At 45.1% G+C, this 27773-nt stretch overlaps 1 protein-coding gene across 3 annotated transcripts in view; it reads right to left on the bottom strand.

Annotated features, from left to right (window-relative positions):
* rpf2 (ribosome production factor 2 homolog) overlaps nt 1-27773 on the bottom strand; it is a 39163-nt gene that overhangs the window by 6017 nt on the left and 5373 nt on the right. For 2 of the 3 annotated variants that reach the window (XM_080192915.1, XM_080192916.1), the window contains exons 4-9: nt 16968-17007; nt 14819-14900; nt 13131-13207; nt 12928-13027; nt 7967-8069; nt 5354-5498 (exon numbers count right to left, since the gene is read on the bottom strand). In XM_080192915.1, coding sequence (XP_080049041.1) covers nt 5354-5498; nt 7967-8069; nt 12928-13027; nt 13131-13207; nt 14819-14900; nt 16968-17007 — 547 coding nt within the window. Of the gene's footprint in view, nt 1-5353; nt 5499-7966; nt 8070-12927; nt 13028-13130; nt 13208-14818; nt 14901-16967; nt 17008-24986; nt 25448-27773 lie in introns of those variants that run through there. The other variant, XM_080192917.1, reaches the window with a different exon arrangement.

Genomic DNA, 27773 nt, shown 5'->3' with positions numbered 1-27773 from the left:
TAGCCGCCTTCTTTCCAGTGAAAACAACCCCAAATCCCTCAGTCTCTCCTCATAGGACCTCCCCTGCATACCAGGCAACATCCTGGTAAACCTCCTCTGCACCCTCTCCAAAGCCTCCACATCCTTCCTGTAGTGTGGGGACCAGAACTGCACACAGTACTCCAAGTGCGGCCGCACCAGAGTTGTGTACAGTTGCAACATGACGCTGCGACTCCTAAATTCAATCCCCCTACCAATAAACGCCAAGACACCGTATGCCTTCTTAACAACCTTAAATCATTTAACCTTAAACCATTTTAATCAGTAATCTCTAAACTGTCTGTGCTTTATATGCTCTGTCTGAGGCCAGAACTCTCCATTCACCTGACGAAGAGGCTAACCCGAAAGCTAGTGAGTATATTATCAAATAAATAGGTTGGACTAAAACCTGGTGTTGTCAGACTTTTTACTGTGAAAACCCCATCTACCAGTGTCTTAAATATATTTAGCGAGGCAGCCTCCACCACTTCAACAGGCAGAGAATTCCAGAGATTCACCACCCTTTGAGTGAAGAAGTTCCTCCTCAACTCCGTTCTAAACTGCTTCCCCCTGCCACTTATCTTGAGGCTGTGCCCTCTAGGCCTGCTGTCCTTTCTGAGCGGGAAGAATCTCTCTACTTCTACCCTATCCATCCCCTTCATTATCTTATACGTCTCTATAAGATCCCCCCTCATCCTTCTAGACCCCAACGAGTACAGACCCAGTCTATTTAGTCTCTCTTCATAGTCCAACCCCCTTATCTCTGGTATCAGCCTAGTGAACCTTCTCTGCACTCCCTCCAAGTCCAAAATATCCTTGCGCAAACTGCAAACTGACTGCCACCTATGCAATATTAAAACAGTGACTGTTTTACAAAAGCACTTTATGATCTGTAAAGTGCATCAAGACATCGTGTGGCCATGAATGGTGCTACATAAATGAAAGCTTTCTTTAATAACAGCTTGTTTTTTGTAAGAAATGCAGCTTTAACTTGAAAGACAATAGTTAAGTAACAATAGCAGTAACTTGGGGTTTACTTCTTTCCGTCATATACCCATTTTGAAATTAACATCTCCAAGAGTCGAAACAAACTCCAACTCAGTAAAAATGCTACATCTTCAACACCACAACATTGGACTCTGCCACCCTCTGGTGGTGGCCAACTACACTTTCACTCCAGTCAATTGGCATGAAGATTTCCCCATCTCTGCTCTGAAATCCTCACCCTATCTCTCACAACCTCAAGGGGTTTCCCACCTGTGCCTTCCTTCCTCCAGCACTAGTTACACATTACTCTGCAATCTATAAACAGCCCCTTCTTAAAAAAGTTTTGTTACATATTCTTGGCGTGTGGGAGATACCGGCAAGTTTGCACTTCTTGACCATTCTGGAGGACATTAACAGACAACTGTGCAGCGTGGGAATGGAGTGACCAGAGTGCCTTGAATGGCTGGCCATGTTCCTTCAAGCACATTAGTGAACCTGCTGGGTTTTTAATGACATTCCAACAATTCCCATAGTTATTTTACCTAGTGTCAATCTACAAAAGAGATCTACTAAATTCAATTTCTTAATAAGCCACTTGGGATTTTTAAAATATGGCAGGGTGGTGGGTCTGAGTAAGATGCTCTTTTGGAGAGTCGGTGCAGACTCGATGGGCTGAATGGCCTCCTTCTGCACTGTAGGGATTTTATGGTTCTAAGCTTTTTTAATTCATTAGTGGGACTTGGGCATCACTGGTTGGGCCAGCATTTATTGCCAATCCCTAGTTGCCCTTGGAGGGCAGTTGAGAGTCAATCATATTGCTGTGACTCTAGAGTCCCATATAGGCCAGACCAGGTAAGGACAGCAGATTTCCTTCCCTAAAGGACATTAGTGAGCTAGATGAATTTTTCTGACAATCGACAATAATCTCACGGTCATCAGTAGATTCTTAATTCCAATTATTTTTTGATTGAATTCAAGTTCCACCAGCTGTTGTGGCGGAATTCAAACCCAGGTCTCCGAAACATTAGCTGAGTTTCTGGATTAATAATTTAGCAATAATACCACTAAGCTATTGCCTCCCCACTTCCCTTCTTAATGGTTATAAGAACATAAGAACATAAGAAATAGGAGCAGGAGTAGGCCATCTGGCCCTTCGAGCCTGCCCCGCCATTCAATAAGATCATGGCTGATCTGTCGTGGCTCAGTTCCACGTTCCCGCCCTCTCCCCATAACCCTTAATCCCCTCTCTTATCAAAAACCCATCAACCCGCGTCTTAAAAATATTTAGCGAGGCAGCCTCCACCACTTCAACGGGCAGAGAATTCCAGATATTCACCACCCTTTGAGTGAAGAAGTTCCTCCTCAACTCCGTTCTAAACCACCCCCCTTTATCTTGAGGCTGTGCCCCCTAGTCCTACTGTCTTTTTTGAGCGGGAAGAGTCTGTCCACCTCTATCCTATCCATCCCATTCATCATCTTATACGTCTCAATGAGATCTCCCCTCATTCTTCTAAACTCTAACGAGTACAAGCCTAGTTTATTCAGCCTCTCCTCATAGCTCAACCCCCTGAACTCCGGTATCAGCCTAGTAAACCTCCTCTGCACTCCCTCCAAGGCCAAAATATCCTTGCGCAGGTGCGGCGCCCAAAACTGCACACAGTACTCCAGCTGCGGCCTCACCAATGCCCTATACAGCTGCAGCAAGACCTCCCTACTTTTATATTCAATCCCCCTCGCTATGAAGGCCAGCATCCCATTCGCCTTCCTGACCACCTGCTGCACCTGCAGGCTGGGTTTTTGCGACTCATGCACAAGGACCCCGAGGTCCCTCTGCACCGTCGCCTGCTGCAGTTTTTCGCCACGTAAGTAATAGTCCTTCCTACCATTCTTCCTACCAAAGTGGACCACCTCACACTTGCCAACATTAAATTCCATTTGCCATTTCCTGGCCCATTCGCCCAGCCTATCTAGATCCTTCTGCAGACTCTCCACACCCTCCGCACAATTTGCCTTTCCCCCAATCTTGGTGTCATCAGCAAATTTCGACACCCTACACTCGGTTCCCTCCTCCAGATCATCTATATAAATGGTAAATAGCTGAGGCCCCAGCACCGACCCCTGGGGCACCCCACTAGTCACCAACCGCCAATCCGAATAGCACCCATTGACCCCCACTCTCTGCCTCCTATTTGACAACCAATCCTCTATCCACGCTAACACCCTACCCCCAACTCCATGTCCTCTGACCTTCTGCAGTAACCTCTTGTGAGGTACCTTATCAAACGCCTTCTGAAAATCCAGAAAGACCACATCCACCGGCTCTCCTCTATCCACCGCCCTAGACACATCCTCATAGAACTCCAGTAAATTTGTCAGACACGACTTCCCTTTAATGAAACCGTGTTGCGTCTGCCCTATCAAGCAATTCCCTTCAAGATGCCTCGCAATTTCCTCCTTAATGATGGATTCTAACATTTTACCTACCACAGACGTTAAACTAACCGGCCTATAATTCCCCGCCTTTTGCCTGGCACCCTTCTTAAACAACGGCGTAACATTAGCCGTTTTCCAATCTTCCGGCACTTCCCCGGAATCCAGCGACGTCTGGAAAATAACCACCAAGGCATCCACTATAACCTCCGCCATTTCTTTCAGAACCCTCGGATGCATTCCATCCGGTCCTGGGGACTTGTCCACAATCAGCCCCTCCAGTCTGTCGCGCACCACCTCTCTAGTAACAGTAATGTCATTAAGACCCTCCAGTCCTACCACCTTTCCATCGCTAACACCCGGCAAATTATTCACGTCCTCCTCCGTGAAGACAGAAACAAAAAAGTTATTCAAGACCTTAGCCGTATCCCCATCCCCTACCACTAGGTCCCCTTTCTCATCCTCTAAGGGACCAACGTTCACCCTAGCCAGCCTCTTCCTTTTTATATATTTATAAAAACTCTTGCTATCCTTTTTTATATTAAGCGCTAGCCCAGCTTCATAGCTTCTTCTACCCTCCTTTATCAACTTTTTTGTCAATCTTTGTTGACATTTAAACCTTTCCCAATCCTCTTCTCGCCCACTGCTCTTAGCTACTCTAAATTCCTCCGCTTTTAATTTAACACTTTCCTTCACCTCCTTCGTTATCCACGGCTTATTACCTCTCTTCCTACTGTCCTTTTTAACCATCGGAATAAATTTCTGCTGAGCACCAAGAAAGATCTCCTTAAAGATCCTCCACTGCTCCTCAGCAGACCTACCTTCCAACGCACTCCCCCAGTCCACATTCGCCAATTCTTCTCTCATCCTACCATACTCCCCTCTATTCAAACAAAGGACGCGTGTCCGGGAACCCACTTTCTCCTCCTCCATCTGCAACAGAAACTCCACCATACAATGATCACTCTCTCCAAGAGGATCCTTCACCGCAAGGTCCCTAATTCTACCCGCCTCATTACATAGCACCAGATCCAAGATAGCTCGCTCCCTCGTCGGCTCCAACACACACTGTTCCAGGAAACTATCCCGGCAGCATTCCAAGAACTCCTCCTCGAGCCCACCTCGTCCAACATGGGTCGACCAATCAATATGCAGATTGAAATCCCCCATAACTACTGCCGTCCCATTCCTGCACGCCGCACTTATTTGCGCGTTAACAGCCCGCCCCACCTCCAGATCATTATTCGGGGGCCTATAGACGACACCCACCAGCGTCTTCCTCCCTTTGCTGTTCCTAATCTCCACCCACAACGATTCCACTTTCTGCTCTTTGGCTCCGATATCATCCCTTGCTACCACCTTGATGCTGTCCTTAATCAGCAGAGCTACGCCACCCCCTCTTTCCTCCTGCCTATCCTTCCTAAACACTTGATAGCCCTGTACATTCATCTCCCAGTCCCTGTCACCTTGCAGCCACGTCTCTGTAATGGCCACCAGATCGTATCCATTTGTGTCGATCTGCGCCACCAGCTCATCCACTTTATTCCGAATGCTTCGTGCATTCAGATAAAGCGCTTTCATCCCAGCCTTCTTCTGGACCCTATTTGCCGTAACGCCACCACTTGGGACATCCTCAGCCTCTTCCCTTACCTGTACCCTATCCTTAACTGTAGACCTCCTAACATCACCTACTCTCGCACCCTCCCCCCCCTAATTAGTTTAAAGCCCTGTCTACAGTCCTCTTTACTCGATTCGCCAGCACTCTGGTCCCAGCACGATTCAGACCAACCCCATCCCGCCCGAACAAGTCCCACCTACCCCAATACTGGTGCCAATGTTATGCGGAGTTTAAACAAAAACATACCCCAAAATTCAATGCTATCCCAGAAGCTTAACTCTGTGTGTTTACTCGTCTCACCTTAAGAGCCTTTGGTTGTTCAAGAGACTTTTTGTAGAGGTCATCAGATGCTAAATGTGTTCTCCTGAGTACAAAATTGAAGGAAGGACCCATTTCTTCCAGCTCTATCCTGGGTGTTCTACAACCTGATTTCTTCAAGAGTACCCTGTGTGAGTAAGGCAGATCTTTATTTGTCAAGATCCATGGTAACGGACAGACAGAACATGCACTAAACAATACAACAACCTGCTCCTTTAATACTGTCCTAATTATACAGACAGCTCTGCCACCCGCCAGAAAATAGAATTAATCCAGCAAAAACAGAACAGGAAATCGAATGTCAGATTCACATTGACTTTTGACCAATATTTTATACAACAGAAGTTTAGCTGCTCGTGTTTCTGAGAACAAGGTTACACAATTAAATATGGAAAGGTTCACATACGGAAAGATCTGGAGGTTGCATTGATAAATATAAGGATACTTCAGGAAGGATTTGATCTTCAGAAAAAATATTCAAAATGCTTGCTGTGCACCCCCAATAATACAAACAGTTCTTGAAGTTTGTCCTTGACTGCCCTGTTGTTGTACCCATTTCCTGCCTCCAATATCAGAACTTTGGGCTTGCAGCAGGGAGAGAGATTTTTCAATCTTGTTCACACCATGGACTCCTCAGTAAAGTTCAATTCATCCTGTGCTCTGCCCCAACACCAGAGTTTACAGGTAGAATCAATGACATCCCTTAAACACCAATGTGATTTCCTACTCCTTGTACTTGACTACAATATGCAACCTCATGGTCACTATTGCTGACTCTTCAATGCCCTCTGAAATAGCCCAGCAACTTATTCGTATCAAACCACTAACAAGTCTAAAAAACGAATGAAATCAGATAGATTGCATGCCATCAACCTCAGCAATGGCAAAGACAATGGTAAACTCAGCCCTGCTGGTCCTGCAAAGCCCTCCTTATTAACATCTGGGACAGCTGTCTCACAGACTTGTCAGGGCACAGCCTGACAGTCATATTCTCAGAATCATACTCTACAATGTCCCAGAAACCAATCCTGGGCATGTCCTGTCCCACCAGCAGCACACACCCAACAGAGGTGGCACAAGACAGTGGTATAGTCAGGAGGGAGTTGCCCTAGGAGTCCTCAGCATCGTCTCTGGACCCCAGGAAGTCCCATGGTGTCAGATCAAACATGGGCATGGAAGCCTCCTGCTGATTATCATGCACCCCCAAACCCACTGCTGATGAACCAGTACTCCACCACATTAAACATCACTTGGTTGAAGCACTGACGGTGACAAGGATGGAAAATGTATTTGGAGAGTGGCTCTTAGTGATGTACAAGACTGAGTTGGCAGAGCTGGATTGGGATTGCAGCAGGGGTCAAGAGAACCAACAAGAGGGAAAAAGCATTCATGATCTTATCCTCATCAACTATCTCAGCTCCAGGACATCACTGCAGGAAATCCTCAGGATAGCTGCTTCACAGAACCTTTACAGTACAGGAGGCCATTCAGCCCAGCACTGACTCTCTCTCTGAAAGAGCATTCTACTTAGTCCCACTCTCCTGTCTTTTCTGCATAACCTTAGAATCATAGAATGCAGAAGAGACCCTTCAGCCCATTGAGTCTGCACCTTCCATATTCTTTTTCAGAAAGCAATCCAATTCTCCTTTGAATACTTTGATCGAACCTGCCTCGATTACCCTCAGGAAGTTTGTTCCAGATTACAACCACATTCTAGGTGAAAAGCTTTTTCCTCACATCCCTTTTACTTATTTTTTTCAATTATTTTGTATCTGTGCTCTCTAATTCTTGATGTTCTCTTGAATAGAAACACATTTTCTCACTACTTACCCTGTCCATACCTTTTGAATAGCTCTATCTCAGACGACTTAAAGGAACAGTTCTAATCTCCCCATTCTATCCTCACAGCTACAGTTCATCAATGACCTGCCCTCCCTCAAAGTTAGAAGTGGAGATGTTTGCTGATGATTGCACAAGATTCACCAGTCACATCCTCAGATATCGAAACAGTGCATGTCCAAATGCAGCAAGATCTGGACAACATCCAGGCTCGGACTGACAAATGGCAAGTAACAGTATCAGGTAATAACCATCTCCAATGAAAGAGAACTAACCATCAACTCTTGACATTCAATGCCATGACCATCGCTGCATCCACGATTGTCAACATTCTAAATTAGCAATCTACAGATCTCTCACCAAACCTTTGTTCAAGAACAGGCAAACATTACAAAATGAATCAAGATCATCTATAGCAATTTCAGTTAGAACCTTTGCCAGTAAATAGGGCCCCCCCAGCCCCCCCCCCCCCCCCCCCCCCCCCAATCAGGTTGGGTTGCATTTAAACCCTTGTGTGAACCTACAATTCGAAGTGCAGTTTCCTCTACCCACATTCATTGCCCACTGTTAAGCCAGTTAGGAAACATCAATACCAATTAATCTGAAGGTGCTTTGGAAACTCCCCAGCTATATGAGTAAGCCTAAAGACAATGCACATCTTTAGTGGACAGATTAAACACCAGCCTCATGTCCAAGAACCAGATTTGAGAGATTATTTTAGAAATATAAATAGGTAGCTGGCTGCAGACAACTCACTTATAGCTTCTCATGAAGATCTTTCCAGCTAAAGCTGTGAAATGCAGAACAATTTCCAGACCACCTAAACGAATGTTTGGCACTACAGGCCCTCGAAAGAAATCTGCGAATTACATCGGAAGAAATCAAATGAATCAACTAGTACTCAACTCCAAAATGTTAAACTGAATCAGATTTCAGAAGGAAACCTGTAATGAAAGTATAACAGGAAGTTCAATTCTATCTTCAGATTTGGAATCCTATGTTACTTAATTGTTGGTTTGGTTTATTCATTGGTTCAAATGTTTAGTTCTAAATTTTTTTTTTAGCTCGACAGACTGGAGGGGCTGATTGTGGACAAGTCCCCAGGACCGGATGGAATGCATCCGAGGGTCCTGAAAGAAATGGCGGAGGTGATAGTGGATGCCTTGGTGGTTATTTTCCAGACGTCGCTGGATTCCGGGGAAGTGCCGGAAGATTGGAAAACGGCTAATGTTACGCCGTTGTTTAAGAAGGGTGCCAGGCAAAAGGCAGGGAATTATAGGCCTGTTAGTTTAACGTCTGTTGTAGGTAAAATGTTAGACTCCGTCATCAAGGAGGAAATAGCGAGGCATCTTGAGGGGAACTGCTTGATAGAGCAGACGCAGCACGGTTTCGTTAAAGGGAAGTCGCGTCTGACAAATTTACTGGTGTTCTATGAGGATGTGTCTAGGGCGGTGGATAGAGGAGAGCCGGTGGATGTGGTCTTTCTTGATTTTTAGAAGGCGTTTGACAAGGTACCTCACAAGAGGTTATTGCAGAAGGTCAGGGAGCATGGAGTTGGGGGTAGGGTGTTAGCGTGGATAGAGGACTGGTTGTCAAATAGGAGGCAGAGAGTGGGGGTCAATGGGTGCTATTCGGATTGGCGGATGGTGACTAGTGGAGTGCCCCAGGGGTCGGTGCTGGGGCCTCAGCTATTTACCATTTATATAGATGATCTGGAGGAGGGAACCGAGTGTAGGGGGTCGAAATTTGCTGATGACACCAAAATTGGCGGAAAGGCAAATTGTGCGAGGGTGGTGAGAGTCTACAGAAGGATCGAGACAGGCTGGGCGAATGGGCCAGGAAATGGCAAATGGAATTTAATGTTGGCAAGTGCGAGGTGGTCCACTTTGGTAGGAATAATGGTAGGAAGGATTATTACTTACGTGGAGAAAAACTGCAGCAGGCAACGGTGCAGAGGGACCTTGGGGTCCTTGTGCATGAGTCGCAAAAACCCAGCTTGCAGGTGCAGCAGGTGGTCAGGAAGGCGAATGGGATGCTGGCCTTCATCGCGAGGGGGATTGAATATAAAAGTAGGGAGGTCTTGCTGCGGCTGTATAGGGCATTGGTGAGGCCGCAGCTGGAGTACTGTGTGCAGTTTTGGGCGCCGTACTTACGCAAGGATATTTTGGCCTTGGAGGGAGTGCAGAGGAGGTTTACTAGGCTGATGCCGGAGTTGAGGGGGTTGAGCTATGAGGAGAGGCTGAATAAATTAGGCTTGTACTCGTTAGAGTTTAGAAGAATGAGGGGAGATCTCATTGAGACGTATAAGACGATGAATGGGATGGATAGGATAGAGGTGGAGAGACTCTTCCCGCTCAGAAAGGATAGTAGGACCAGGGGGCACAGCCTCAAGATAAAGGGGGGGCGGTTTAGAACGGAGTTGAGGAGGAACTTCTTCACTCAAAGGGTGGTGAATTCTCTGCCCGTTGAGGTGGTGGAGGCTACCTCGCTAAATATTTTTAAGATGCAGGTTGATGGGTTTTTGATAAGAGAGGGGATTAAGGGTTATGGGGAGAGGGCGGGAATGTGGAACTGAGCCACGACAGATCAGCCATGATCTTATTGAATGGCGGGGCAGGCTCGAAGGGCTGGTTGGCCTACTCCTGCTCCTATTTCTTATGTTCTAGTTACCTGCATCAGTAGATATGGAACACATTCTCATTCTCTTTCTTCCTTTACACCCACTCACCCTCCTCCTTCCACCCTTCCCCCTCACTATTTCTGCAAGCCATACATTATTCTGCAGCGCTCAGATCAGCACAGAGGCTATTTGCTCTCACATGCCCTTCTGTGAAGGAAGTCTGCCAATGTGTGACTCTAGACCCAGACCTATGTTGTTGACTCTTAACTGCTCTCTGAATTGCCTAATAAGCTGGTGAGAGGGTGAGCTGAGGAGGAGGATGCAGAGATCCTTCAGTGTGATTTAGCGAAGCTGAGTTGATGCTTCAGCATGATTTGGACAGGCTGAATGAGTGGGGCAGCTGCATGGCAGATGCAGCATCATTTGGATAAATGTCAGGTTATCCACTTTGGTATCACAACCGGGAGGGGGGAATGTGCCACGAGACCTGGGTGCCCTCATACACCAGTTACCAAGGTAAGCATAGAAACAAAAAGCAGAAAGCCATTCAGCCCTTTCAGCCTGTCCCCCCCATTCATTTTGATCATGGCTGATCATCAAATTCAATATCCTGATCCCCCTTTCCCCATATCCCTTGATCCCTTTAGCCCCAAGAGCTATACCTAATTCTTCTTGCAATCACACATTTTGGTCTCAACTTCTGTGCTAGTGAATTCCACATATTCACCACCCTCTGGGTGAAGAAATTTCTCCTCACCTCCGCTCTAAAAGGTTTTACCCCTTATCCTCAAATTATGACCCCTAGTTCTAGACTCCTCCGCCATTGGGAACATTTTTTCTGAATCTATCCTGTCTAACCGTGTTAGAATTTTATAAGTTTCTATGAGATCCCCTCTCACTCTTCTAAACTTTAGTGAATACAATCCTAACCGACTAAGTCTCTCACATGACAGACTTGCCATCCCAGGAATCAGCCTGGTAAACCTTCGCTGTACTCCCTCTACAGCAAGGACATCCTTCTCCAGATAAGGACACCAAAACTGCACACACTACTCCAGATGCAGCCTCACTAGCACCGCATACATTTGCAGCATATATCGCTATTCTTATACTCAACTCCTCTCGCTATGAAGGCCAACATATCATTTGCTGTCTTTACTGCTTGTTGTACCTGCGCACTGACTTTCAGTGACTGATGCACGAGAACTCCAAGGTCTCGCTGAGTATTCACCTCTCTCAATTTACACCCATTTAAGTAATAATCTGTCTTCCTATTACTGCTACCAAAGTGGACAACCATGCAGATGCCCACTCACTCAGCCTGTCCAAATCATAAAAAGAACAAAATCAGCCTGGGAAACAGGCCCTTCAGCCCAACAAGCCCGCGCCGTCATCTCAACATACTGAAGCATCTCTGCATCCTCCTCACAGCTCACCCTCTCATCCAACTTTGTATTATCTGCAAATCTGTAAATATATTCAGTTCCTTCTTCCAAATCATTAATATATAATGTGAACAGTTGGGGTCCTAGCATAGATCCCTGTGGAGCACTGCTAGTAACTGACAGCCAAGCAGAAAAAGACCCATTTATGCCAACTGTTTGCTTCCTATCTGCTAACCAGCTCTTTATCCATCTCAAGACATTACCTACAATCCCATGTGCTTTAACCTTACATAGTAGTCTGTTATATGAGAAAGCCTTGTCGAAAGCCTTCTGAAAGTCTAAATAAACCACATCCGCTGATGCTCCTTGGTCAACTTTACCAGTTACATCCTCAAAAAATTCCAATAAATTTAGCAAGCATAATTTTGTAAATCCATGCTGACTTTGTCTGATTAAACCACTGTCTTCCAAATGCCAGGTTACAAAGTCCTTGATAATAGACTCTAATAACTTTCCCAGTACCTACGTTAGGCTCGTTAATCTATAGTTCCTTATTTTCTCTCTATCTCCCTTTTTGAAAAACAGGCTTAAATTGGCTACTCTCCAATCTGTAGGAATTATCCCAGAATCTAAAGAATTTTGAAAAATAACCAATGATCACAGATCATAGAATCCATAGTGCAGAAGGAGGCCATTTGCCCATTGAGCCTGCACTGACAAAAACCACCCAGGTCCTGTCCTATCCCCATAACTCCACATATTTACCCTCTTAATCCCCCTGTCACTAAGGAGCAACTTATCATGGCCAATCAACCTAACCTGCACACGGAGTCTAGGAAGAAACAAGGGCACCTGGAGTAAACCCAAGCAGACATGGGGAGAACATGCAAACTCCATACAGTGACCCAAGCTGGGAATTGAACCCGGGTCCCTGGCGCTGTGATGCAGCAGTGCTAACCATCGTGTTACCCATAAATGGATCTACTATTTCCAGGGCCACTTCCTTAAGTACTCTGGGATGAAGATTATAGAACCTAGAGATTTATTGACCCAACAATTTCCCCAAAACCATGTCTCTACTAATGCCGAATTCCTTCAGCTGCCCGCTAAAACATGTTTCTCTCAGCCCCTCTGCAGGCAGGTATAGCAAGCATTAAAAAAAGGCAAATAGTCTGTTGGCTTTCATAGTGAGATGATTCAAATGCAGCCGCAGGGATATCTTGCTGCAATTATACAGGGTCTTAGTGAGGTCACAGCTGGAATATTGTGTGCAGTTTTGTTCTTTTGGACAATGAGGGATGAGCAATAAATGTTGGCTTAGCCAGTGACACCCACGTTCGATAACAGAATAAGCATCATTCCTTGTCATCTTCAGCAGACTGGGAAAAATATACAAAGGATTCTCTGTCCTTGTGAAAATGTAGATATGTGGTCACTTGCTCATTTCCTGACTGGTAGACTGACACCTTATTATAAAGCATTTTGAAATCCACGTCCAATCATTCAATGGCATAGGACACTGGCCTATTAACTTGCCAAAATCTGGAGTGATCTTTCAAACATGCGCATTGTCCAATAGGAAGGACATAACCAGCTCCATTAAGAGCTCCTATTTGTATGGTGCCTTATCACATTTTCATGGCACTTTAAAACACTTCAAATATCAGTAAATTACTTCTGAAGTGCAAAGAATGATACGTAGGCAAACTTACCAATGAAGAGATTTTTCAGTCTTTTAAGATCATTATCCAGTTCAAAGTCATCTCCAGCAAAAATCAACATCGGTTTGGATCCTTCTGCAGATTTACTATTCTGGAGAGCAATTGAATGGCAAAAAGTGTTTAAATGTATTCCGTTGCATTGCTTCAATTAAGGCTTCTGAGAATTCAAATGACAAATCCTTCAACAACAATACCTTGAAATCTTTCAAACCACTAAACTTTTCAATTCCAAGCTCGATCATGTCCAGAACATGGTAATCAAACATACGGCCTGCCAAGAAGGAGAAAAATGAAATGCTCAGAAATATTTTATTGTGCTAACACATCCAAGTGTAATTATACAAACTGTACACCAGCATATAAAATGTAATAGTATTCCCCTGAAACATACAGTGCAAATCCGCTAGAAACAGCTGGCTGACATGGTTACACAGAGTCATTCTTTGTCCGTCTCAACTTAACTCATTCAACAAAAATCACTGATAAAAATGCACACACCAACAAAAACGCAATTCAGTGCCTCCATACATAAAAACTGAAATTGCTTTATGCTTAAAGCAGTGTTTAGATTTGAGATCTTAAATTTTGCATCCGATTACTTACTGAGCATTTAAATCCCTAACAAATCTTTAATCTAAAACAGGTAGCATTCAGTTTTAGGAAACTGCTCGGAGGCAGCACAGTGATTAGCACTGCTGCCTCACAGTGCCAGGGATCTGTGTTCGATTCCTGGCTTGGGTCACTGTCTGCGTAGAGTTTGCACATTCTCCCCGTGTCTCCGTGGGTTTCCTCCGGGTGCTCCGGTTTCCTCCCAAATTCTGAAAGATGTGCTGGTTAGGAGCATTGACCCAACAGGCGCCGGTGGACTGTGGCGACTAGGGAAATTTCACAGTAACTTCATTGCAGTGTTATTGTAAGCCCACTTGTCACAGTAATAAGTAAACTTTAAACTGCTGTCAGTCTGGTGATTGGGCACTCAGGTGAATAATATTCAGCTCTGAAGAGTAATACGGACTTGAAACATTAACTCTATGTTTCTCTTTCTCCACAGAAACTGCCAGGTCTACTGAATTTTTTTCAGCACTTAATGCCTATTTCAGATTTACATCTGCAGTATTTTGCTTTTATTTTATTAAATTTATTCAATATTCAGCTGTTACAATGTTTCATAAATTCCACATAAGCACCCCATAAACATCACAAGACAAATATAGGAATTCATATCAACTAAGATGACTGCAGTCAATATTATCTAAACATATACTTTGTCATCAGTTCTTTCTCACAGTGAGAAATCGACTCAGTTCCTAACAGCACAGTTGAGAGGATGGGAACTTGTCAAATAAAGGAACTGCATTTGTGATTTACTCATAGCTCTGCATTGTTTGTGAAATCAAGGTTTGAGAGACTAAACCCCAGGGGTTGAAAGAGTGACACGTGTAGGGAAGCTAAAACCTGAAGCTGAACTGTGAAAAAATTCTTGTTAAGGGAATTTGACAAAGGTGGAAGGTCAGAGAAAGGGAAGGATGCGCAGTATCATTCCATAAAATCTAAACAGAGAGAATTAACATTTATAGGCATAGTGGTTTCTGGCCTCCCTTGACAATACTGACAGGGAATCCCAGCTCTGCAACAGTCACAATGCTCAGCTGCTAACTTGGCCTTTTCTCTTGAAGGATCTGCTCCAAGTAGCACATCCAGATAATCGCAGCAACAATCAACAGCTGAGATCAGGCAGCAGTCATTAAATGGTGTGTAAATTTCAGGGCTATCTCAGTAATGAATAGTCAGGTGTACTCTCCGATGTTACAGATGCAAGATGGATTCCATATGTATTGTAAATCTGAATGATCAGAACTGAAGACCATCTCAGCAATCTTACCAATTATCAAATTGTGTGGTCGCTTCTTATTGTGAGAGCCAAAGATAAATAAAGAACAATCCGACTTCTTTGAAAAAAATTCCTGTTCGTACAAAAAGAATTCAGAGGAGGAAAATTATTACAAACTTCGCCTCAAGAACTTATCCCATAATGTGTTTGAAAATCGACAGCAATTTTAAAAAAAGTATTTTCTACAGTTGTGGAGATCCTTGTTTTACTTCATGCACGACACCACTGTGGAGGTTGGATAGTAAAAAGTCTGACAACACCAGGTTTTAGTACAACCGATTTATTTGATAGTAAACTCACAAGCTTTCGAGGGACTCCCTCTTCGTCAGGTGAATGGAGAGTTCTGGCCTCGGACAGAGCATATAAAGCACAGTTTAGAGATTACTGATTAGAATGCGAATCTTTACACCATTCTAATCGCATTCTAATCAGTAATCTCTAAACAGTCTGTGCTTTATATGCTCTGTCCGAGGCCAGAACTCTCCATTCACCTGACGAAGAGGGAGTCCCCTCGAAAGCTTGTGAGTTTACTATCAAATAAATCGGTTGGACTAAAACCTGGTGTTGTCAGGCTTTTTACTGTGTTTACCCCAGTCCAACGCTGGCACATCCACATCATGACTGAGGTCGGATAGCAACAGTGCTTTGTTGGAGTCAGCAACAGATCAATTATGTCTTCATTAATCCCTTAATGTTTTCTTTCATCAGCAAGACATGGTTATTAAATAGATTCTCTCTTTTCCCCCCACCCCAAAACCAGGTCCATCGGTAATTACTTCTTATCATAGAATCCCTACAGTGCAGAAGGAGGCCCATCAAGCCTGCACCGACAACAATCCCACCCAGGGCCTTTCCCCATAACCTCAGGTATTTAGCCTGCGAATCCCCCTGACACTAAGGGGCAATTTAGCGGGGCCAATCAACCCAACCTGCACACTTCTGGTGCGAGGAAACTGGAGCACCCAGAGGAAACCGGAGCACCCAGAGGAAACCCATGCAGATACATGGAGAATGTGCAAACTCCACACAGTCAACCGAGGCCAGATTTGAACCTGGGTCCCTGGTGACGTAAGGCTGCAGTGGTACCATATCACTCGACATTATGTTGTAACACTAAGTCACGTAAGACAGAAGCTCTAAGGTGTGAGCAGAATTAGTTATCTCAGGTAAAGTAACAATCGGGCATTCCCAGCTGCAGGCGCAGTCAGTCAGCTTCCAGAATTTGCTGATTATGCCCAGCTTCCCACCACTTTTCTGAACCTTATGACAAACACCTTCAGCAGCATCAGACTGCCTGGCCACCATCAAGTCTTAGCTGTGTCAGCTTCTTTTAGCTGAGCAGCAAGAAGGCCAAAACCATTGTCTGCTACGCCTACAAAGTCTGTTCCTTAGGCACCAATTTTAAAGCCAACATGGCCTCACTTGGGTTAAAGAAGGCCATTTGCAAACATTGCCACATTTGAAATTGATTGGCTATGTCTGAATTTGACAGGATTAGCACACACTCTCCTGATTAAGGGACAGCATGACAGCGCAGCGGTAACCACTGCTGCTTCACAGCGCCAAGGACCCGGATTCGATTCCCAGCTTGGGTCACTGTTTGTGTGGAGTCTGCACGTACTCCCCATGTCTGCTTGAGTTTCCTCCGGGTGCTCCAGTTTCCTCCCACAGTCTGAAAGACATACTGGTTAGGTGGATTGACCCAAACAGGCACCAGACTGTGGCGACTAGAGGAATTTCACAGTAACTTCATTGCAGTGTTAATGTATGCCTTACTTGTGACAAATAAATAAACTTCAAAAACTTTTTTTAGATCTCCAGTGAGCTGGACTAAAATTAAGATTTATTTCAGCGGGCAAAGGGAGGTTTGAAAATGGGTTTCCTCTACTTGTCCGCACCTAATAAAATCCTCCCTCATTTATAAACTAACTAGAGAGCTGCAGTCTTATTAACTGCCTCTGTAATTCTACAGAAGATACAAATATCAGTGCCTTACATCAGCATCAGAAAAATAGCAGCAGTACAAACATATACACAATGATCAACTAAATTATCGTGTCCACAGAAACAGGATAAAAGCATAAAATTAAAATAAAATCTGCAGTATTCGTGCATTGTGCTTTAAAATCCGATTACTCACCACTGATGTCTGATCTTCAAAGGGTCGAGTTATATTTTTCCTGATTAAAAAGAAATGAGATTTAGAAACAGACTTCCTGCAAAATAAATTTTTTTTGTTTCAGCTTCCCATCGCTTTTCGTGGAGAACCCAAAATGGGTTTTGCTATTCATATAAATCTGAACACTAAAGTACTAAAATGTGTCAAAACCTTTCACAATGCTTGAAGTGAGCAATTATTAGAACAATATGGCATAGAACGGACTGCCAGTTAATGTACTTCTTGGCAATATGGTATATGGTGACCAGGATATAAGGCAGAGATGGGTGGCCTAGGCTAGTGAGTGGGCCCTGTGAATGGTTCCCCTCCATCTCAGTGCATCACAATTTGAAATCAGGTGGTTCACGAACCATGATTTGAAGAAGAAGCATACAAATTGGCAAGAAAAAGCAATAGGCCTGATGACTGCAAGCAATTTAAAATTCAGCAAAGAAGGACCAAGGGATTGATTGAGAAGGGAAAAATGGAATATGAAAATAAGCTAGCTGGGAACATAAAAACTGACTATAAAAGTTTCTATAGATATGTAAAAAAAGTTGACAAAAACATAAGCCTCTTACAGTCAGAAACAGAAGAATTCATAACAGGGGATAAAGAACATAAGAACATAAGAAATAGGAGCAGGAGTAGGCCATCTAGCCCTTCGAGCCTGCCCCGCCATTCAATAAGATCATGGCTGATCTGTCGTGGCTCAGTTCCACTTTCCCGCCCTCTCCCCATAACCCTTAATCCCCTCTCTTATCAAGAACCCATCAACCCGCTTCTTAAAAATATTTAGCGAGGCAGCCTCCACCACTTCAACGGGCAGAGAATTCCAGAGATTCACCACCCTTTGAGTGAAGAAGTTCCTCCTCAACTCCGTTCTAAACCACCTCCCCTTTATCTTGAGGCTGTGCCCCCTAGACCTACTGTCTTTTTTGAGCGGGAAGAGTCTCTCCACCTCTATCCTATCCATCCCATTCATCATCTTATACGTCTCAATGAGATCCCCCCTCATTCTTCTAAACTCTAACGAGTACAAGCCTAGTTTATTCAGCCTCTCCTCATAGCTCAATCCCCTCAACTCCGGTATCAGCCTAGTAAACCTCCTCTGCACTCCCTCCAGGGCCAAAATATCCTTGCGCAGGTGCGGCGCCCAAAACTGCACAGATTATACTACTGCCTTCCAAATATCGAGTTATGAAATCCTTGGTAATGGACTCTAGCAATTTCCCCAGTACCAACGTTAGGCTCATTGATCTATAGTTCCCTGTTTTCTCTCTACTTCCCTTTTTGAACAGCAGGCTTACGTTATCTACCTGCCAATCTGTAGGAACTATAGGAATTAAATTTGTACTTTGCTTCACAAAGGAAGACATGAATAATGTGCCAGAAGTACTGAAAGAAACATGAAGGAAATCAGCATTAGTAGAGAACTGTTTTTGGGGAAATTGATGGGATTGAAGGTGGACAAAACTGCAGGTCCTGATAACCTTCATCCCAGAGTACTTAAGGAAGTGGCCCTGGAAATAGTAGGTTCATTGATGGTTATTTTCCAAAATTCTTTGGACTCTGGAATAGTTCCTACAGATTGGCAGGTAGATAACGTAAGCCTGCTGTTCAAAAAGGGAAGTAGAGAGAAAACAGGGAACTATAGATCAATGAGCCTAACGTTGGTACTGGGGAAATTGCTAGAGTCCATTACCAAGGATTTCATAACTCGATATTTGGAAGGCAGTAGTATAATCAGACAAGGTCAGCATAGACTTACAAAAGGGAAATCATGCTTGACAAATCTATTAGAATTTTTTGAGGATGTAACCAGTAAAGTTGACCGAGGAGAATCAGTGGATGTGGCTGATTTAGACTTTCAACAAGGTCTCACATAACAGACTACTATGTAAAGTCAAAGCACATGGGATTACAGGTAATGTCTCAGGACTCATAGAAAGCTGGCTAGCAGATAGAAAGCAAAGTGTTGGCATAAATGGGTCTTTTTCTGATTGGCAGTCAGTGATGAGTGGGGTTTCTGCAAGGATCTGGGCAAGGACCCCAATTGTTCACATTATATATCAATGATTTTGAAAGAACTGAATGTATTATCTCCAAATTTGCAGATGATACAAAGTTGAATGGGAGAGTGAGTGTGAGGAAGATGTAGAGATGCTTCAACGTGATTTGCGCAGGCTGCGTGTGTGAGCATCTGCAAGGATAAATGTGAGGTTATCCACTTTGGAAGCAACAACAGGAAGACAGATCATTACTTGAATGAGCATAAACTGAGAGAGAAATACTCAACGCAACCTTGGTGTCCTCATGCATCAGTCGCTGAAATTAAGTGCGCAGGTACAGCAGGCAGTGAAGAAGGCAAATGGTATGTTGGCCTTCATAACAAAAGGATTTGAGTATAGGGATATGGATATTTTGCTGCAATTGTATAGGGTGTTGGTGAGGCCACACTTGGAGTATTGTGTGTGGCTTTGGCATCCTTACCTGAGGAAGGATGTCCTTGCTATACAGGGATTGCAGAGGTTTACCAGGCTGATTCCTGACATTCCAGGAGAAGCTAAATCAGTTATGATTACATTCACTGGAGTTTAGAAGACTAAGAGGGGATCTCATAAACTTATAAAATTCTAACAGGGGTTAGACAGGGTACATTCAGAAAGAATGTCTCCATTGGTGGGGAGTCCAGAGCTAAGGGTCATAGTTTGAGGATCAGGGGTAAGCCTTTTAGAATTGAGGTGAGGAGAAATTTCTTCACCCAGAGGATGGTGAATGTGTGGAATTCGCTGTCGGTGAATGTAGCCAAGGCCAAAACAGTGTCTGATTTCAAGAAGTAATTGGATATAGCTAAATGGATCAAGGAATATTCGGGGGCGGGGGGGATCCGGATATTGAATTTGTTGATGGGCCATGATCAAATGAATGGCGGAGCAGGTTCGAAGGGCTGAATGGCCTATTCCTGCTTCTAGTTTCTATGACCCCCATGAATAAGATTAAATACATACCAAACATTTCATAACATAAGAACATAAGAAATAGGAGCAGGAGTAGGCCATCTAGCCCTTCGAGCCTGCCCCGCCATTCAATAAGATCATGGCTGATCTGTCGTGGCTCAGTTCCACTTTCCCGCCCTCTCCCCATAACCCTTAATCCCCTCTCTTATCAAAAACCCATCAACCCGCTTCTTAAAAATATTTAGCGAGGCAGCCTCCACCACTTCAACGGGCAGAGAATTCCAGAGATTCACCACCCTTTGAGTGAAGAAGTTCCTCCTCAACTCCGTTCTAAACCACCCCCCCTTTATCTTGAGGCTGTGCCCCCTAGTCCTACTGTCTTTTTTGAGCGGGAAGAGTCTCTCCACCTCTATCCTATCCATCCCATTCATCATCTTATACGTCTCAATGAGGTCTCCCCTCATTCTTCTAAACTTTAACGAGTACAAGCCTAGTTTATTCAGCCTCTCCTCATAGCTCAATCCCCTCAACTCCGGTATCAGCCTAGTAAACCTCCTCTGCACTCCCTCCAGGGCCAAAATATCCTTGCGCAGGTGCGGCGCCCAAAACTGCACACAGTACTCCAGCTGCGGCCTCACCAATGCCCTATACAGCTGCAGCAAGACCTCCCTACTTTTATATTCAATCCCCCTCGCTATGAAGGCCAGCATCCCATTCGCCTTCCTGACCACCTGCTGCACCTGCAAGCTGGGTTTTTGCGACTCATACACAAGGACCCCGAGGTCCCTCTGCACCGTCGCCTGCTGCAGTTTTTCGCCACGTAAGTAACAGTCCTTCCTACCATTCTTCCTACCAAAGTGGACCACCTCGCACTTGCCAACATTAAATTCCATTTGCCATTTCCTGGCCCATTCGCCCAGCCTATCTAGATCCTTCTGCAGACTCTCCACACCCTCCGCACAATTTGCCTTTCCCCCAATCTTGGTGTCATCAGCAAATTTCGACACCCTGCACTCGGTTCCCTCCTCCAGATCATCTATATAAATGGTAAATAGCTGAGGCCCCAGCACCGACCCCTGGGGCACCCCACTAGTCACCAACCGCCAATCCGAATAGCACCCATTGACCCCCACACTCTGCCTCCTATTTGACAACCAATCCTCTATCCACGCTAACACCCTACCCCCAACTCCATGTCCCCTGACCTTCTGCAATAACCTCTTGTGAGGTACCTTGTCAAACGCCTTCTGAAAATCCAGAAAGACCACATCCACCGGCTCTCCTCTATCCACTGCCATAGACACATCCTCATAGAACTCCAGTAAATTTGTCAGACACGACTTCCCTTTAATGAAACCGTGTTGCGTCTGCCCTATCAAGCAATTCCCTTCAAGATGCCTCGCAATTTCCTCCTTAATGACGGATTCTAACATTTTACCTACCACAGACGTTAAACTAACCAGCCTATAATTCCCCGCCTTTTGCCTGGCACCCTTCTTAAACAACGGCGTAACATTAGCCGTTTTCCAATCTTCCGGCACTTCCCCGGAATCCAGCGACGTCTGGAAAATAACCACCAAGGCATCCACTATAACCTCCACCATTTCTTTCAGAACCCTCGGATGCATTCCATCCGGTCCTGGGGACTTGTCCACAATCAGCCCCTCCAGTCTGTCGAGCACCACCTCTCTAGTAATAGTAATGTCATTAAGACCCTCCAGTCCTACCACCTTTCCATCACTAATACCCGGCAAATTATTCACATCCTCCTCCGTGAAGACAGAAACAAAAAAGTTATTCAAGACCTTAGCCATATCCCCATCCCCTACCACTAGCTCCCCTTTCTCATCCTCTAAAGGACCAACGTTCACCCTAGCCAGCCTCTTCCTTTTTATATATTTATAAAAACTCTTGCTATCCTTTTTTATATTAAGTGCTAGCCCAGCTTCATAGCTTCTCCTACCCTCCTTTATCAACTTCTTTGTCAATCTTTGTTGACATTTAAACCTTTCCCAATCCTCTTCTCGCCCACTGCTCTTAGCTACTCTAAATTCCTCCGCTTTTAATTTAACACTTTCCTTCACCTCCTTCGTTATCCACGGCTTATTACCTCTCCTCCTACTGTCCTTTTTGACCATCGGAATAAATTTCCGCTGAGCACCAAGAAAGATCTCCTTAAAGATCCTCCACTGCTCCTCAGCAGACCTACCTTCCAACGCGCTCCCCCAGTCCACATTCGCCAATTCTTCTCTCATCCTACCATACTCCCCTCTATTCAAACAAAGGACACGTGTCCGGGAACCCACTTTCTCCTCCTCCATCTGCAACAGAAACTCCACCATGCAATGATCACTCTCTCCAAGAGGATCCTTCACCGCAAGGTCCCTAATTCTACCCGCCTCATTACATAGCACCAGATCCAAGATAGCTCGCTCCCTCGTCGGCTCCAACACACACTGTTCAAGGAAATTATCCCGGCAGCATTCCAAGAACTCCTCCTCGAGCCCACCTCGTCCAACATGGGTCGACCAATCAATATGCAGATTGAAATCTCCCATAACTACTGCCGTCCCATTCCTGCACGCCGCACTTATTTGCGCGTTAACAGCCCGCCCCACCTCCAGATCATTATTTGGGGGCCTATAGACGACACCCACCAGCGTCTTCCTCCCTTTGCTGTTCCTAATCTCCACCCACAACGATTCCACTTTCTGCTCTTTGGCTCCGATATCATCCCTTGCTACCACCTTGATACTATCCTTAATCAGCAGAGCTACACCACCCCCTCTTTCCTCCTGCCTATCTTTCCTAAACACTTGATAGCCCTGTACATTCATCTCCCAGTCCCTGTCACCTTGCAGCCACGTCTCTGTAATGGCCACCAGATCGTATCCATTTGTGTCGATCTGCGCCACCAGCTCATCCACTTTATTCCGAATGCTTCGTGCATTCAGATAAAGCGCTTTCATCCCAGCCTTCACCTGGACCCTATTTGCCGTAACGCCACCAATTGGGACATCCTCGGCCTCTTCCCTTACCTGTACCCTATCCTTAACTTTAGACCTCGTAGCGTAACCTACCCTCGCACCCTCCCCCCCCCTAATTAGTTTAAAGCCCTGTCTACAGTCCTCTTTACTCGATTCGCCAACACTCTGGTCCCAGCACGGTTCAGACCAACCCCATCCCGCCCGAACAAGTCCCACCTACCCCAATACTGGTGCCAATGCCCCATAAATTCGAACCCATTCCTCCCACACCAATCCCTGAGCCACCCATTCACTTCCTTTATCCTGTCAACCCTACGCCCGTCTGCACTCAGTTCAGGCAGTAGCCCAGAGACGACCACCTTGTCGGTTCTACTTTTTAATTCCATTCCCAGCTTCTCATACTCCCTCCCCAGATCCTCAGTCCGCACTTTGCCTACGTCGCCGGCACCCACATGTACCACAACGACCGGATTCTCACCCTCCCACTCCAGATTCCTCTGCAGCCCAGCTGCGACATCCTGTACCCGAGCACCAGGCAGACAACACACCCTTCTGTGCACTTTGTCATTGTGACAAAGGACAGTGTCAATACCCTTCACCCCACTATCCCCAATCACTACTACGTTCCTTTTCCCCTTCTCTTTGCCTATGTCCTGCTGCATCACTGTACCGTGTGCAGTTTGCTCACCAACCTCACCTGCCTCGTCCTCTTCCAGACTGGAAGCAAGAACCTCAAACCTGTTATGCAGATTAAGAGGCTGAGGCCTCCGCTCCTCACCCCCCTTCCTCCTCCCAGCAGCCCCCTTTTGTCCCTGACCCTTAGATTTAGCCAGTCTAGGGGGGGTGGATGTCACTTGCACCCCATTGACAATGGCACCCTCTCTCCCCCTGATGAGCCTCAGTGTCTGTAGCTCAGAGGCCAGCTCATCCACCTTGAGCTGGAGCTCCTCCAGCAACCTGCACTTACTACAGACATGGTCACTGGGAAGGACCCTGGGGTCCACCAGTTCCCACATCATACAGAAACCACACATCACATGCCCCTCCATTATTCACTGTAATTTTTTTCCTTGTTTCCTGCTGTAGTAGTTTTGAAAAAATTTTTTTCCTTGTTTTTTCAAACAAACTCACCTGGCCTTTTTCCTTCCAGCCCTTTTTGATATTAAGCCCTATTAACTCACTCTGCTTCCCACTCACTCCGCTGCCCGCTCAGACGCTGCCCGCTGTCTACACCAGGCCTCCTTTTAAATCTGGCGCTGATTTAAAGCAGGCTGGTCCACAAATGCCTTTTAACCACTCCTTCAGAATTCTTAAAGCAGTAAATACAATAAATAAATGCTTTAAACAGTTCTACAAAGAGTAAAGTGCTTTAAACTTATTTTAAACAGGTTTTTAACAGGTAAAATCTTAGCTCTCTCTCTCTGAAAAAATGCTTAATTATTTATATATATTAGTGGAACTATCAACTCCCAATGGTAAAGGCAAAAGAATATTTACAATTTTGACGCAGAGGGAATGCACTGTCTCGCAGTCAGTGTTGTGAGCAATCAACATGGATCTCACTTCACTTGCCCTTGCTTTACATGCAGATCACTTCTATCATACTGGTAGGAGAAAAAAACGACACGGACGGAAATCAGTGGAATGTGACAACCTTGCCTGTGGGCAACAGTCAACAAAATGTGTTGTGGGCCCAGAACCCAGATGGGCTACAGGTTGCCCACTGCTGACATAAGGAGAAGCACTTCTTCCTTGAGTAGCGCCCTGTATTCTTTTGCCTTTTTTCTGAAAGATGTATCTTTTGACAGTGCAACATTACATCATGATTGTAGAACAATGGAATCCTGAGTATCAGTTCAAGCTTTGGTACATACTTCTAGCTTATGCATTTCTGACCTCAAGCCAACTGAGGCAAGGTGACAAAAACCAGACCCCTAAAATTGTATTTCAGCAAATGCATTCCAATTGGAAATCTCAGATTCCTCACAATTAAAAATGCTCAGAAATCTATTCCAGATGCAATTATAGTTACAACTAAGTTTCTATCTCCTTACATTGACCAAAGATCCTTAGACAACACCTTCTAAATCCACGACCACTTCCATCTAGAAGGACAAAGGCAGCAGATAAATGGGAACACCACCACCTGCAAGTTCCCCTCCAGCCACTCATCATCATGACTTGGAAATATGTCGCTGTTCCTTCGCAGTCGCTGGGTCAAAATCCTGGAATTCCCTCCCAAACTGCACTGTGGGTCAACCTACAACACATGGACTGCAGTGATTCAAAAAGGCAGCTCACCACCACCTTCTCATGGGCAACTAGGGGTGGTCAATGAATGTTGGCCAGCCAGCAACACTCATGTCTCACAAATGAACTAGAAAAACACATTTTTCAGCTTGAATATAATTTTTCAGTCTTCTTCCCATTCCCTAGCCCAAACCAAATTAGCACAGATCAGCTTGGATTTTTCTAATCCTGAATATAAAGAACAAAGAACAAAATCAGTCCAGGAAACAGGCCCTTCGGCCCAACGAGCCCGCGCCGCCATCTCAACACCACCAGTCCCCCTCTCCCCCCACGACCCCCTGTCTAACGTTTCATGGCCATCCAGATTGAGGGAAACTGATTTAGGGACAATTTATTACTGCCAATCAGCCTAACAGCACATCTTTGGGGTGTGGGAGGAAACTGGAGCACCCGAAGAAAACCCACACAAGCACGGGGAGAATGCGCAAACTCCCACAGACACCGGCCCAAATCCATGTGTCTGCACAGCAATCAGCGATAGTCACTGAGCTGTCGTCTTGCCCAGTATCTGGTCCAGTTTACGCACACACTAATGACATGAAGCACTAGGCCAATCTCGAACAAGCAAGAGCAGCCCCAGTACGACCCATCGCGTGTATGCCCCTCGTTGGACACGAGGTGGACCGACTTAAAACCTGTGAATGAAAAGAGAAAAAACATTATTATCATACCATATCCATTTACATTACCAGGGACGCCCCAATGCTAATGAACCTTACTTAAAACAATCTCCTATATCCACCCATCTCCAACCCAGTCATGTGCCTGTCTAAGTTACTCTTAAATGACTCTAGTGCATTTGCCTCCACCACCTTACTTGGCAGAGCATTCCATACCCCCACTACCCTCTGTGTGAAAAGCCTCCCTCTAATATCTGTGTTGTACCTCTCCCCCGTCACCTTAAGTCCATGGCCCCTTGTCCTACGTGTCTCTATCATAGGAAATAGCTTACCTCTGTTTACTCTATCTATACCCTTCATAATCTTATATACCTCTATTAGATCCCCCCTCAGTCGCCATCTTTCAAGGGAAAACAGCCCCAATTTCTTCAATCTTTCCTCATACCCCAGTCCTTCCATACCAGGCAACATCCTGGTAAACCTCCTCTGCACTCTCTCCAGAGTCTCCACGTCCTTCCGGTAGTAAGGCGACCAGAACTGGATGCAGTACTCTAAATGCGGCCTAACCAACGTTCTGTACAACTGCAACATTAGACTCCATCTCTTATATTCTATATCCCTTCCTATAAAGGCTAACATACCATAGGCTTTCTTCACCACACTCTCCACTTGCACTGCCACTTTCAAAGACTTGTGCACTTGCACCCCCAGGTCTCACTGCGACTCTATACTCCTTACAGGCTTACCCTTTACCATATAACTCCCCCCTACATTATTCCGACCAAAATGCATCACCTCGCATTTATCTGGATTAAACTCCATTTGCCGTGTATCTGCCCAATCAACCAGCCTATCAATATCCCGCTGTATTGCCAGACACTGCTCCTCACTGCCCGCCAATCCAGCCATCTTGGTGTCATCAGCAAATTTGACCCAACACCACTGACTGCGTTTAGTCATTGGGGTAAAGAAGTCTACAAGTCTAGAAGGTGACAAGATTATGAAGGGCATGGACAGAGTGGATAGTCAGAAGCTTTCTTCCAGGGTGGAAGAGTGAATTACAAGGGGGCGGAGCATTAAGGTGGGGGGTGGGGGGGTAGCGGTTTAAAGATGATGTAGGGGGCAAGTCTTTTACACAGAAGGTGGTGGGTGCCTGGAGCTCGCTGCCAGGGAGGCAGTGGAAGCAGATACGATAGTGACTTTTAAGGGGTGCCTTGACAAATGCATGAATAGGATGGAAATAGAGGGATATGGTCCCCGAACAGTAAGGGGTTTAAATTCATTCAGGCAGCATGGTTGGTGCAGGCTTGGAGGGCCGAAGAGCCTGTTCCTGCGCTGTAACTTCCTTTGTTCTTAAGAGAGCATCCTCAAAGTATTCAGATCTTGTACACAAATTAGCAGGATTTTGATTAGGCAGATTAAGTGACAGAAATGAAAACAAGGTCACAGGACAAGAACTTCAACTTTGCTGTTCCAAAGGATTTGAAATGTTAACTCTGTTTCTTCCACGGAATTTTTCACATCTACTGAGTTTTTCCATCATTTTCTCTTTATCTTCTGGATTTCCAACATCTGAAGTATTTTGATTTGATCCCCACTCAATGCAGAGTTGTTTGATGTCAAGATGGACGGAGGCAATAAAATTGATCTCCGAGTCACTGAGTAAAAGCGTGGGGAAGTTTCTTAACTGCAACATCTGTTCATGTTGGTGGTGATTTTATAATCACTGCCAACATTATAAGCAACGTGAATTCAACAAAATAAGCTGTAAAGAGGGGAATTTTTTTAGTAAAGTGGGGAATTTTTTTAGTAAAGTTTGCCATTCAGTGAACCAAGTTTGAAGGTGCACAGGCGAATGTTGCTCAAAGACAGGATCTATCCACAGCTGAATAACTTGACTAGGCTTAACAC

The sequence above is a fragment of the Carcharhinus amblyrhynchos genome, chromosome 7 (assembly GCF_965287045.1).
Source record: "Carcharhinus amblyrhynchos chromosome 7, sCarAmb.v2.hapA, whole genome shotgun sequence".
NCBI classification, from domain to species: Eukaryota; Metazoa; Chordata; class Chondrichthyes; order Carcharhiniformes; family Carcharhinidae; genus Carcharhinus; species Carcharhinus amblyrhynchos.
The sequence above is the reverse complement of the archived record's forward strand: the minus strand, read 5'-3'. Positions and strand labels throughout refer to the sequence as shown.